This window comes from Mustelus asterias, chromosome 3, assembly GCF_964213995.1.
Source record: "Mustelus asterias chromosome 3, sMusAst1.hap1.1, whole genome shotgun sequence".
Classification (NCBI taxonomy): Eukaryota; Metazoa; Chordata; class Chondrichthyes; order Carcharhiniformes; family Triakidae; genus Mustelus; species Mustelus asterias.
In genome coordinates, this window is record NC_135803.1 from 137,466,507 (window position 1) to 137,480,933 (window position 14,427).

At 45.6% G+C, this 14,427-nt stretch overlaps 1 protein-coding gene across 1 annotated transcript in view; it reads right to left on the minus strand.

Moving 5' to 3' along the window:
* Positions 1–14,427, minus strand: part of slc6a11b (solute carrier family 6 member 11b) — a 187,170-nt gene that overhangs the window by 167,014 nt on the left and 5,729 nt on the right. Inside the window, exon 6 of the mRNA XM_078209736.1 lies at positions 2,940–3,072. Within this exon, the coding sequence (XP_078065862.1) occupies positions 2,940–3,072 (133 nt within the window). The remainder of the gene's footprint in view (positions 1–2,939; positions 3,073–14,427) is intronic.

Below are 14,427 nucleotides of genomic sequence, written 5' to 3' on the forward strand. Positions count from 1 at the left end.
AATTCCAGCCTTGGCTGACTGTGTGGAGTTTGCACATTCTCCCTGTGTCTGCGTGGGTTTCCTCCGAGTGCTTTGGTTTCCTCCCACAATCCAAAGATGTGCAAGTTAGGTTGATTGGCCATGCTAAATTGACCCTAGTGTCAGGGGATTAGCAGGATAAATATTTGGGGTTACGGGGATAGGGCCTGGGTGGGATTGCTGTTGGTATAGGCTTGATGGGCTGAATGGCCTCCTGTAAGGATTCTATGACTCAGCATCTTACACAGCCCAGCCCCCCCACCCCCACCCGTACCCATCCGATCTCCATAATATCTATTCCACCTTACCTACACAACTTGGGACACCAAGGGGCAATTTAGCATGGCCAATCCACCTAACCTACACATCTTTGGCCTGTGGGAAGAAACCGGAGCACCTGGAGGAAACTCACGGGGCGAACGTGTAAACCCCACACAGTGACCAAGGCTGGAATTGAACCCGGGTCGCTGGCACTGTGAAGCAGCAGTGCTAACCACTGTGCCTACTCAGTTGAAAATATTTCAACTAAATAGGAAAAGAATAGTTATAAACTTTTATTATTATAAATTGCATCATTATAGTTCACTGTTTAATTCACCACTAGTATTGTAAAAGATCCTTATCACAACACTGGTCCATCTTTCTGTATCAGTTAAATTATTGGCTGCAAATTCATCTTAATGTCACTGTCATTTGTTACTTTTACTTTTTATGATATATACATCATGGCAAGGTTTCTAGACAAACGGGTAAGCCTGTTTTCCAGTTTAAATTTGGAAGTTAAAAGGCAGAGATGCCACAGAGAGGAGATAACTTGTGGGATTCTCTGGCCTCCCTCAGCGTGTTTCCCACGGTGGAAGGTGCTGCACTGTCCACCGGCAGTGGCCGACCACCGCCATCAATGGGATGTCCCATTGACTGCACCCCACGCTGCCGGGAAATCCACGGCGGGGGTGCGGAAGATCTCGCCAGCATGACCAGCTGGAGAATCCTGGCCAACATTTCAACTTTGCCTTGTATTTTCAAGGGCCTGCTGTCAGTGCGCAAGGTTTCCCTGTCGTTGGCTGGGCCACTAGAGGGAGCCGCTTGCGGCAATGGAACGCTCCTTTTTGGAGCAAGAGGAGAAGTGGACAAATGCATATTTCTGACAATGCATCCTTTGCACAAGATTGCCCTATCAGAAAGATCTGACATCAATTCAGCATTTATGAAGTTTCATAACCGATCACTGCTGATCTGACTTCAAATAGCTTAATTTGGAATGATCAATGATGTACTAGAGAAAAAGGTTCCCCATTAATGAATATAGATCGGAGATCTTAAGCACTAGAATCACATGATCCTGCCCTATAGGGGCACTCAAAAACGCTTGAGAGCCACCGTGGCTTAAGGTTAACATGCAGGTTCAGTTGGCAGTTAGGAAGGCAAATTCAATGTTAGCATTCATTTCTAGAGGGCTAGAATACAAGAACAGGGATGTACTTCTGAGGCTGTATAAGGCTCTGGTCAGACCCCATTTGGAATATTGTGAGCAGTAATGGGCCCCATACCTAAGGAGGGATGTGCTTGGAGAGGGTCCAGAGGAGGTTCACAAGAATGATCCCAGGAGTGAAGGGTTTATCATATGAGGAGCAGTTGAGGAGTCTGGGTCTATACTCAATGTAGTTTAGAAGGATGAGCGGGGATCTAATTGAAACTTACAGAATACTGAGAGGCCTAGATAAAATGGACGTGGAGAGGATGTTTCCACTAGTGGGAGAGACTAGGACTCGAGGGTACAGGCTCAGAGTGAAGGGCTGCTCCTTTCAAATTGAGATGAAGAGGAATTTCTTCAGCCAGAGGATGGTAAATCTGTGGAACTCATTGCCACAGAGGGTTTTGGAGGCCAGGTCATTGAGTATCCTTAAGACAGAGATTGATAGGTTCTTGATCAATAAGGGGATCAAGGTTTACGGGGAGAAGGCAGGAGAATGGGGATGAGAATCATATCAGCCATGATTGAATGGCGGAGCAGACTCAATGGGCCGAATAGCCTAATTTTGTTCCTATATTGTATGGTCTTAAGGCTAGTCAAGGTTGTGGAAATGATCTTCTGCACTCGGAGGTGATCCTTAGTAATTGGAAGTACTTGGGGATTCAGGGGTATAATGCCCTCACCAACTCTGGGGGAAAAACAAGGACATGGTAAAGAATTTTCTTTTTTATTCATTTGTGAGGCATGGGCATTTCATTACCCATCCCTAGTTTCCCTTGAACTGAGTGACTTGCTCAGTCAGCTGCCGTGGCAGGATTCAAATCCGGGTCCCCAGAACATTAGCTGAGTTTCTGGATTAGTAGTTTAATGATAATACCACTAGGCCATCACCTTCCCTAGAAATAGTCAACAATGTAAGCAGCAAAGTAAATGTGGCACTGTGGAGAAGTAAGGAAGAACAAATTGGGCATGGCAGTGTGATATAAGAGTGAGTGATTTATCAAATACAGTGGCAACATCTAAGTATGAGGAAGAGGCTATCCAGGAGAAATCTGTGCCCAAGTTCATTATGCAGCACAGATTGGCTTTTTGCAGATCTAAAAGTAACAGCGATGCAGCATTGTAAATGACGGAAGAGTCCTAAACATAAAGCCAATGCTAAGTTATTCCTATGCCCGTCAGAATTACTTTATATGCGATGTCAAGAGCTAATCGGCACTTTTATAAAACCATTTTATTTGCGCATAATGGATTGATTAGTAATATGTCTCTTTTTTTTCCAATTTTCAGGTTTTGTGCCACAAAGTGACTGTTAAATGCTTAGAAGGTAGCATATATTGAGGAAATTGGATTCTTCCATTCAGCATATATAAAAAGTGCTCAGATGTTGCCTATATTTCTATAGCTCCAAGTGTTAATTATACAAAGTAGGTAACTATAAACTCACCTTTCCAGTGGACTTTGGTCCTTTCCAAATGCAGAAATAACAGATAATCCAAGCGGCAAGAAGACATAGAGCCAGTTCCCATCGTATACTTCCAATGTGGTCAATCCCACTTGATAATCCAAGCACTCTCCGTCTGAGAATCATGAAAATGTTGTATTAAAAACCCTTTGAAACAAACCTTTTTTACAACATGGTACAAAATATGCATCAGGTAAATAGGACATGTTTTACTAGATTTCCATTCTTTTGGCAAAACTTTTTAAGTAGTTGAAAATAAATATGAAAAGAAAGTCTTGCATCCATATAGTGCTTTCTATGACCACTGTACATCTGTAAAGTGTTTTACAGACAATGAAATACTTCTGAAGTATAGTTACAGTTGTAATGCAGGAAACATAGTCGGGACAATGTAGAAACAAGTGTACCAAATGAATAGATACATTTAAAATTGCATTTCATATTTTGATGAAGTCACCATAAGTCATACAACATAAACTGTCTTTCTGGAATTCTAGTATATTGCCAATTAATTAGCTTGTTCCAAATCTAAAATCTTCACTATGCAATACAGCTTTTGTAAGGTAAACATTTTGGATTTTAGACTGTTAATGAAAATTTACATTGTATTAGGGATGGCCATTTCTTTACTTACTTCAATTAATTGTATAAGTTTTAAGTTTATTTATTAGTGTCACAAGTAGGCTTATATTAACACTGCAATGAAGTTACTGTGAAAATCCCCTAGTCGCCACACTCCGGCGCCTGTTTGGGCACACTGAGGGAGAATTTAACGTGGCCAATGCATCCAACCAACACGTCTTTCGGACTGTGAGAGGAAACTGGAGCACCCGGAGGAAACCCAAATAGACACGGGGAGACTCTGTACAGACTGTGACCCAAAGTGGGAATCGATTCTGGGTCCCTGGCACTGTGAAGCAGCAGTGCGAACCACTGGGACACTGTGCCACCCATCTATGTATCCATCCATACAAGGTGTGTGGGCTAGGCGTTGGGAAATTCACATGGTTAGAGATGAGAAGAATAAAGGTGGATAGTGCAATGTAAAGATGAATGTGGAGAGGTCATTATGTTTGATTATTAACTGCCATAGTAGAAAAGATCTGCAGCAGGAAATAGTGTGCAGCAACTGATAAAAATATCAGCGGCACACCCACTAACTAGGTTCGGCAGTCGTGTTATAAGATCTGTACTGGTGTTCTGTTGAAAGAGGAGGAGCAATGTTTATTTTGAAAGTACGGTTCTAAGATAGCACACTATATAATCCTCTTATTGATAGAATCCCTACATTGCAGAAGGAGGCCATTCAGCGCATTGAGTCTTCCCCGACCCTTCGAAGGAGCATCTCAGTCAGGCCCACCCCCCACCAATCTATCCCGCTCATTTACCATGGCTGATCCCCCCAACCTACACATCTTTGGACATAAAGGGGCAACTTAGCATGGTAAATCCACCTAACCTGCACACTTTTGGAGTGAGGGAGGAAGCCGGAGCGCCCTGAGGAAACCCACACAGACACGGGGAGAATGTGCAAACCTCCATACAGACAGGCACTCGAGGCTGGAATTGAACCCAGGTCCCTGCTGGCGCTGTGGGGCAACAGTGCTAACCACTGTGCCACCATGCCGCTCACCTACAAAAGAGAACTTTTCATTGGAAATGTGGTTCACTCCATTCTTATTCTTCACTCTTATAGAGTGTCGCTTAACTCTCATGAGCACCATTTGGTGGAATAAAACCATGGTAGGAATAACAACTACCTTAAAAGCTTTCCACAAAATAGACACTAAAGAACGATTTGATTGGGGAGGGAGGCTAAATTCAATAGGACCACAGAAATGGGCACAGGGATCAAAATGTGAGATTAACCTGTCCTGGTTGATTTCAGTGCCCACTTACAGGATTGCAGCATGCAGCCAGTGCTAACCATGTTGCTGAGTAACTGGATGTCTCAGCAGTAAAACAAAATAAAGTGGGCTAACATCAGTTAAAGTTAGCCTGCACTACATAAATCCAACCCTTCAAAGAGTTGAATTGTGGCTGGAGCAGTTGCTGGAAGTTAGTTCAGAACAGATTCTCTCCTGGGAAAGACACAAGTATCGCACAGCGCAGGGTAGCAATCTCCAGGATCGGATTATTATTATTAACTGCTAGCTTCACACTCACACCTCACAGCCTGCGCCCACTGTCAGCTATTCAATCATTAAAGTTAAAGTTTATTTATTAGTCACAAATAGGTTTACATTCACACTGCAATGAAGTTACTGTGAAAATCCCCTAGTCGCCGCACGTTCGGGTACACTGAGGGAGAATTTAGCATGGCCAATGCACCTAACCAGCATGTCTTTCGGACTGTGGGAGGAAACCGGAGCACCAGCAGGAAACCCACGCAGATACGGGGAGATCGTGCAGACTCCACACAGACAGTGACCCAAGCTGGGAATTGAACCCGGGTCCTTGGCACTGTGGGGCAGCAGTGCGAACCACTGTGCCACTGTACTGCCCAACAGCTGCATCATCCAAAGAGATAGCACCAAGCTCCTTATGCACTTCCCTCTCTCTCACAGGAAAAAGTGGCTCATTACTGGAGGCTAACCAGCAGGGAATAGACACAAATCCCAAAGAGGGAGCATGCTCACTATCAATGAGCTTGCCATTGCTGAGAACCTGGCCAGCGGTTCGGCTGAGCCAATAGAAGATGGCAGTATTATGATATCTCACCCTCTTTCTCATATCCAAATTCCATTTCATTCCACAATCACTCCTGATTCCTCTCACCCCACCTCACCACTACTCTACACTTGGAACTTTGGCTTTCAAGATAACCAAGAATGACAAATCTGGACAGGCAGTGGTGTAGGAAGAATAAGTAGAAGAGCATGAAGACAGTGAAGAAGAAACACCATCACTCAACCTCACACGCACCCACCAGAACCGCATCAATGAGATACAGTACATAAATTTCCTACAGCCAAGACAGGGACAAGGGTAGCATGTGTGTCAACTCCCAGGAGGGTGAAGTCGCGCATGAACTCTGCAAGAAAGGACTCAATGAGTACTTCAATGGGACAGGTTAGAGGGAGAAGGCTGATAGCATACACATTGAAATGCTTGGTGCACTGCCTTGGCTGGTACAAAGAACAAAGTACAACACAGGAACAGGCCCTTTGGCCCTCCAAGCCCGTGCCGATCATGATACCCTAAACTAAAAAAAACCTTCCACCCCAACTCAGTCCGAAAGAACAAAGAATTTAGTTTCATGGTCATGTACCAACCGACTCAAGAACAGCTTCTTCCCTGCTGCCACCAGACTTTTGAATGGACCTACCTTGCATTAAGTTGATCTTTCTCTACAACCTAGCTATGACTGTAACACTACATTCTGCACTCTCTCGTTTCCTTCTGTATGAATGGTACACTCTGTCTGCATCGCGCCCAAGAAACAATACTTTTCACTGTATACTAATACATGTGACAATAATAAATCAAATCCTTCCTGTGACAAGCATTTAATTCCCAATTTTATGAATTGAATTTAAATTCCACCAGCTGCCATGGTGGGATTTGAACCTGTGTCCCCAGCGCATTAGCCTGGATTATCTGAATTACAAATCCAGTGACGTTCTCACTACACCACCATTGCCACCACTGTAGCTTGCGTGCAATACTCAAATGCAGACAGGAATCTGGCATCAATTCTCAACAGGGCTTTATGTAGAGGTCAGAGCCCATCCACTCCAGCGTGCAAGTGGTGACCAACTCTACATGACCCAATCATGATGCAGCATCTGACGGTCAATGTTTCAGCAGCCAAAGCACCACAAGCAGAAACCAGGCGATGTCAGGGTGCTACAGGGGAAGCTCCAGCTGAAGTCATGCCAGCTCAGACTGTTGCTATCATGGCTCCAAATACCAATGTTCAAAGAGATTTGCAGGATCTCACAGCAACCTAGCAATCTATCTTCCAATAGATAACTAGGATTGCTGAGGTAGTGCTGTAGAGCACCGACCTGTTGTCCTCTTTCAGGAAGGCACCATTTGTCTTCCCGCCAGCGTGACTTTGCCAATGTCCTTGATAATGCTTGTCAGCCAGCCTACCCAGACTGCTGCGACCCATGCCAGAATTGTGCAGGCAAGAAAAAGACAGGCCTTCTAGAAACAGGGCTGCTGAAGACTATCCTCCAATGTCACTGCAATCTCCTGCATTGAAAGTTAGCAGCGATCCCACCAGCCATGTTGTAGCACTGGGATAACACTGTGCAAGAGTAGTACGACACCCAAAGACATAGGGGTGATAGACAGTAAGGGAATGCACAAGAGCAATTAGTTGGCTTTCATATGGAATATGGCCTGATTTGATTCATATATTTGGTTTGGAATGATTATTTTGTGCTGGCTTTTAATTTTACATTGTGGCCAAGTGGACACTCTGATGGTTGGTAGCAGAGGGGAGGTAACAAGTGGGACTGATGGTAAATGGGGAAATGGACTTGCATTTATTGGTATCGCGATTGGATAATTTGTTCACAGACAGCGAGCCTGAAAGGGGCTAGGTTACCCCCTCCTTTTCTCTTCCTCCTCTTCAGCTGTTCAACATAAATCTGGTGGAAAGGGCTATGTCCTCATAATGGTGAGGTTGTAAAGCATACAGCAGACCACTACGAAGCTTGACACCTGCTCTGTTGAGAACTGTAGGGCTCCTCCAGAGTGGTTCAGGCAGTGGAAGCATTGCTTCAAAACATCAATGTTCTGCTCTGTCACATTTTACGTGTGTGTGGACCAGAGTCATCAACCATATGGTCAGCATTTAACATCCAAGAGTCACCCTTTGGTTTGTCAAGGTAACTCAATGCAGGTGGAGCAGCAGACTGCCGCAGTATAACGGCATCATGACTGCTGCCAGCATGTTGGATTTGTTGCCTATGGTAGCAGACCAGCTGGACATTGAGACAGTGGGATCCATTTTGGATGTGGTCTATCCCAGAGTTCCCATCAGATGCCTGCAGATTGACTTGCGTGCAGTCAATGACACCCTGCAGCTTGAAGAGGCCTGCACTCATTGTAAAGCCTGCTCAATCTGCCTGGCAAGAAAAATTGTAAGGTCATCAACTCTTCTTGAATAGAGAACAACAGTGACCTCCCTTATCCAACAGCGGATGTGAGACGTTGCAAATCTTTCTGGCTCCAATGTGGGTGGAGTCCAAAGCATAAAGGTTCATGCCCACAGGCACCTTTACAATCACTGGCAATCTTGTCCTCACTCTGAAGTTGCGGTTGGTTATAGCTGGTGGTACATTACATTGAGGATAGGCTTAGTGAAGCAGAGATGTCTCATATATTATTCCTCAGTGAGGTTCAGGTCGGAGAATTGCTTCATGAATACCCTGAGAGGATGTGGGCCCTTGCTGAAAATCCTTCTTACTCTCTTGCTCTCTTCAAGCAGCTTTTGCTGCATGCCAAGTCCCCTCTCCGTTCATCCTTCCACACATGCTATGTCATTAATAAAACTCCACATCAGAACAGCTTGAGATGCCGCTGCCAAAAGCATGGCCTAGTATTTCCTCGAAATGAATTAAACAGCTGCTGCCCCATTCAAAATATTGCATCTGTTGGTGGCCTCCAGAGGAGTGTACACGCAGGTTTCCTGTGTATTCATATTGGTAAGGCAAGTATGCGAAACCCATGTGAGAAAGCTGAACCAAATGGAAACTTCTGTGTGCTCTTCAAAGTCCTTTAAGTTCAGCCTACATCAGTAGACTGAGGGTCAAATGGGTAAGAAAGGCAAAGTGCCTGATTCATTCACTTCACTCTCAACTATCTTCACTGCATGTGCTTACAGTATCCTTGTTTCATTTAGACTTTACCTCGACGGGCCCCATCTGGATCCAGAGGGCAGCAAGAACATCGCAGCAAGTCAGTGAGGAAGAACCCAGAAATTCAGTGATTCAAATCTCCAAGAGCTCTTCAAGGAAGCACAGAATCCGTAGTGTGGGTACAACCAAAGAGGTGTTGTCTGGAGGGACTTGCAGTGAATACTAATTCTCTCATTCCTGGCACTGCAGACTCATGCCACAAAGAGTTTAGCCACCTCACCAGGACTGGCAGGGTAACACACTTCCATTTCCTTCCTTGCTCATCCTGAGCACCAACACTCTTCATAATTTGAAGCAGCGTGTCCATAATTAACCCTTCACACTACACTCTGGTGAAGAGTTACTCTGATCTGCTGGCTTGCGCTATGGCCACCCGACCACCTTCTAAGCAATTTCTTACGTGTACCACACTTGACTTGCCGGAAAGACTGCACCTCTAACAATTCTCAAGAAACTCAATGCCATCCAGAACAAAGCAGCCCCATTTGAGCAACACCCCATTCACCAACTTAAAATGTTCACTCTCTCCAACACCAGCGCACTATGGCTGCAATATGTGCCATGTACAAGATGCACCACGGCAACTTACCAAGTATTCTTCGATAGCAACTTCCAGACCCAATGCCCACAATAACAAGGGCAGCAGTTACAAAGGAACACCAAAACCTGCGAGTTCCCCACCAAGCCACACACCATCCCAAATTGGAAACATATCACCTACCGTTCCTTCATTGCTGATGGGTCAAAATACTGGAATTGATTCCCTAACAGTATGTGGGTGTACTTACACCACTTGTGCTACAGTGGTTCAAGAAGGTGCCTCAGCACCACCTTCTCCAGGGCAATTAGGAATGGGTAACAAATGCTGGCCTAGCCAATGACATCCACATCCCATAAGTGAACCCTTCCCCCAGCATTCCTCAACATCTAGCCTTACCCTCACTTGCTCATGTACTTGCAAGATATATTGGTGTACAAAGCCCACCAAAGGCAGATGAAAAGAGGGGGCAACTCCCCCCGTCTAAACTCCTCAAACTCTTCACGGACAAGCCCATGCAGTTTGTGGATGTTCAGTGATTCCTACTGTCATGTGAAATAGCAGTCATGGCAGGATCTTGCTCATGCAGATTAGTGACTAGGTACTTATACTGGCAGTTCAGAATTATTTGGAGGCACAAGCCCTTTTTCTGTTTCCTGAATCCTCTGGAGGTAATATTCAACCATTCTTATCTTCTACCCCTTCTTTCCTGAAGATTTACTGTCATAATAGGACAGGGCAAGTGAAGGAAGATGGCAGTGGGCAGGAGGAGCTGAGATTATTAGGATGTTGAGGAAGAGGAAGATATGATTAACACTTGCAGCTACTTCATTCCTCCCCATCTTTCACTGAACCGAGAGTCTCATAATTCACTCAATAAAGATGTCTGCATGCAAGCTCTGAGATCAACCTCAAGCTTAGTGGCATTATCAATGCCCTGGGAGTTGCCATTGAGCAGAATCTTAACTGGACCAACCATGTAAATACTGTGGCCACAAGAGCAGACCTGAGACTGGGAATTCCATGGCACCTCCTGACTCACCAAAGCCTGTCCAACATCTGCAAGGCACAAGTCTGAGTGCAATAGAATACTTTCCACTTGCCTGGATGAGTGCAGCTTCAACAACACTCAGGAAATTCGACACCATCCAGCACAAAGCAACCCACTTGATTGGCACCCCACCACCATCTTCAGCCTCCACTCCCTCTACCACCAATGCACAGTAGCAACCATGTGTATCATTGACAAAATGCACTGCTGCAACTCACCAAGGCTCTGTCAACCGCACCTACCAAACCTGCGACCTCCACCACCTAGAAGAACAAGGGCAGCAGACACACAGGAACACCACCACCTGTAAGTTCCGCTCCAAGCCACACATCATCCTGACTTAGAAATATATTTCTTGCTGGGTCAAAATGCTGGAACTCCCTCCCTAACACTCTGTGGGTCTACCTGCCCCACATGGCCTGCGGCGGTTCAATAAGGAAACTCACCACCACCTTATCTAAGACAATTAGGGATGGGCAATAAATGTTGGCCTTACCAGCGATGCCCACAAGTCTACAGCATTATTTGTGCCAATATCTTTCCTTTTCCCTACCCTGTGGGCACTGGTAAAGCAGCTTCAGTGCATCTGCAGCAAACACCTATGCAAGAAGCAACCAGTTAGCGCCTTCATCTCCACAGAAGCACAAACTGCAGCTCTGACGGTAATAAGAGATAGTTTGGAGCACAGATTGTCTCATGACTTGAAGATCATAGTGATTGCCGTGTCGACTGGAATCCTGTCTGTTGCAGTCCTCTCCGTTGATACTATTGTCTCTGAGAACAATGGAGCATGCCTTGAATCAGGCATTGCCCTTCAGAACAATATACCAGTGGACCAGGAGAGGCAAAGCCAGGCTACCCAGGAGAAACAGCAACTGTATGCCAAGAGCTAGCTGCCACAGGATGAGGGATGCCTCTGTCCTATGTCCCTTCTCTACAGAAAGATCAGACAGTCATATCCTGTGATCCTGGCCCTCAGATGGCATTTACAGGGAGCACCAGAATAGATGATATAAAAGCCCTGGGGAAACACAACTAGGTAAGAATTGGGTGATTGTTTTGTCTGCACTTTGCAATTAGTATATTGAAATGAAATGGTGCATTGTTAATCATGAATGGCCGTTTGGGGCTGCCTTATTCAGGTGATGATTGCTGGCGTAATTGGAGCAAAGAGAATTGGTGTAATTCCATAGGTCGTGAAGTGAATGGATATCTTTTTATTTGCAAGTGAGAGATAAGAAAGACCGATTTGGACAGAAGGGAAAACTTTCTACAAAGACTTCATGGGTAATTAGCTCAAATGGTAGAGTGTTTGCTTTGCATGTGAGAGGTAGTGGGATCGATGTCCACATTCTCCATTTTGAGTTTGGGGCGGCACAGTGGCACGGTGGTTAGCACTGCCGCTTCACAGCACCAGGGACCTGGGTTCGATTCCCGGCTTGGGTCACTGTCTGTGTGGAGTTTGCACGCTCTCCCCATGTCTGCGTGGGTTTCCTCCGGGTGCTCCAGTTTCCTCCCACAGGCAAAAGATGTGCAGGTTAGGTAGATTGGCCATGCTTAATTGCCCCTCAGTGTCAGGGGGACTAGCTAGGGTAAATGCATGGGGTTATGGGATCAGGCTTGGGTGGGATTGTGGTCGGTGCAGACTCGATGGGCCGAATGGTCTCCTTCTGCACTGTGAGGATTCTATGATTCTATAACTTGTCCTCTGGTGCTCCATGATGCAGTCAGTGAGGACTCCTCTGAGTGCATAATATTCTGATGTTTCATTCCTTGTAATCTTAGATTGACTCAGGACCTCCTCCTCAGCCATGCCACAAAGCGGCTTTTCCAGAATGACTCTGTCATGAAGAGCACAGCAGGCTATCTCTATTCTGGACACCTGAATGGGAGCATTCTGCACTTCTCACCCCCTGAACCACCAGGGCAACTTACTTGACATCAGTGGATTGCTCAATCATGCACTGCATTGTGTCTCACTGCAGTACTCTCATTGGGGCTTTCTGATTATGGTCACCAGTTATGGGAGTTGGAGGCTGGCTCTATTACCCAGAAACCATTAACAGATCTGATTCTCTCCCCTGAGGAGGTCAGGGCGGCTCCAATGATGAAGGATGAAGGCGTAAATGGAAACTTTCTGTATGTGACGCAATGAATCTCTTCTTTGTCGAGTTCCTGAGAGAAATCTATATATGAACCGCAATGGGCTGCCTGATTCTCTTTGGAGGAAGTTGGGGGAAGGAGGGGGAGTATTTTCCTTAAATGTTGCCTGAATCGCTTTCCTTTCATCTTGTATTGCTCCTTTTGCTCTTCCATGATAACACCACACACTGGTATGCCCATGGATCAACCATATGAGAAGTGGTCAGAATCAAATTCATTAATAAATAGAAACTTTTATTTCAACAAAACAGGTTCAGATATCATTTCCATGTCACAGAAATCCTTCTGAGAAGTTTCCAGACTCTTCAAGCTCACTAGCTCCTCACTTAGTCCTGATTCCACACCGTTACCTCTCACATCCGCAAGAATCTACCCTTGGGCCCCCTCCTATTTCTCATCTATATGCGCTGCCCACCTCAGCAACATCCAAAAGCACAGCATTGCTCATTACACCCAGCTCTCCCTTACCCCAATGTTGCTAAATTATCAGACTGCTTATTGGATATCCAGTGAGGGATGAACAGAAATTTCCTCCAATTGAATATTGGGAAGACTGAAGCATTTGTTTTCAGTCTCTGCTCCAATCTCCGGCCCTGCGCTACTGACCTCATCTCTCTCCCTGGTAACAGTCTGAGACTAAAGCCAGTCTATTTGCAACTTTGGTGCCATATTTCGCCACAGAATCTGCTTCTGACCATATATTTACACCATCACAAAGACTGTCTATGTCCACATCTGTAACATCACCCAACTCCCCCCCATCACAGTGCAACTGTTGCTGAACCCCTTATTCGTGCCTTTAAGACCTTGAGACTGGATTATTCCGATACACGACTCTCACACTCTACCCTCAGTAAACTTGAGGTCATCCAAAACTCTGCTTCCCTTATCTTAACTCGCAGCAAGTCCCATTCCCTTATCAACACTGTGTTCATTGACCTACCTTGGCTCCTGGCCAAGCGACATCTTGGTTTTAAAATTCTTATCCTTGTTTTCGAACCCCTCCTTGGTCTCACCCACTTTTTCCTGTCATCTCCTCCAGCTGCCTAGCCCTCCGAGATACGTGCGCTCATCTAGTTCTGGCCTCTTGGGCATCCTTGACTTTAATTCCTCCAATATCGGTGGGTGTATTTTCTGCTGCCGAGGCCCTGGTCTCTGGAATTCTCTCACTACACCTCTCCATCTCTCTAACTCACTTTCCTCCTTTAAGATACTCCTTAAAAGAGCCTCTTTGGTTAACCAAGCTTTTCCTCAGCTGACTTAATGTCTCCTTATCTGGTTGGGTGTCATGTTTTGTTTCATTATGCTCCCATGGAGTACTGGGAAGTTCTATTATGTTAAAAGGTGCTATATAAACATCCTGTTACATTGAGCATGTTGCCAGCTTAGTGCACCTCTAATAGCTCAGCCTAAGTTGTGCTACCGTACAGTAGTTGAGCTTAGTGCACCTCAAGTAGCTCAGCTAAGATGTGCTACCGTATGGGCGATACGGTAGCACAGTGGTTAGCACTGCTGCTTCACAGCTCCAGGGACCTGGGTTCGATTCCCGGCTTGGGTCACTGTCTGTGTGGAGTTTGCACATTCTCCTCGTGTCTGCGTGGGTTTCCTCCGGGTGCTCCGGTTTCCTCCCACAGTCCAAAGATGTGGGGGTTAGGTTGATTGGCCAGGTTAAAAATTGCCCCTTAGAGTCCTGAGATGCGTGGATTAGCGGGTAAATATGTGGGGGTAGGGCCTGGGTGGGATTGTGGTCGGTGCAGACTTGATGGGCCGAATGGCCTCCTTCTGCACTGTAGGGCTTCTATGATGATTTCTTTCTATGATGATTTCTAAGTTGCCCACTGAGAT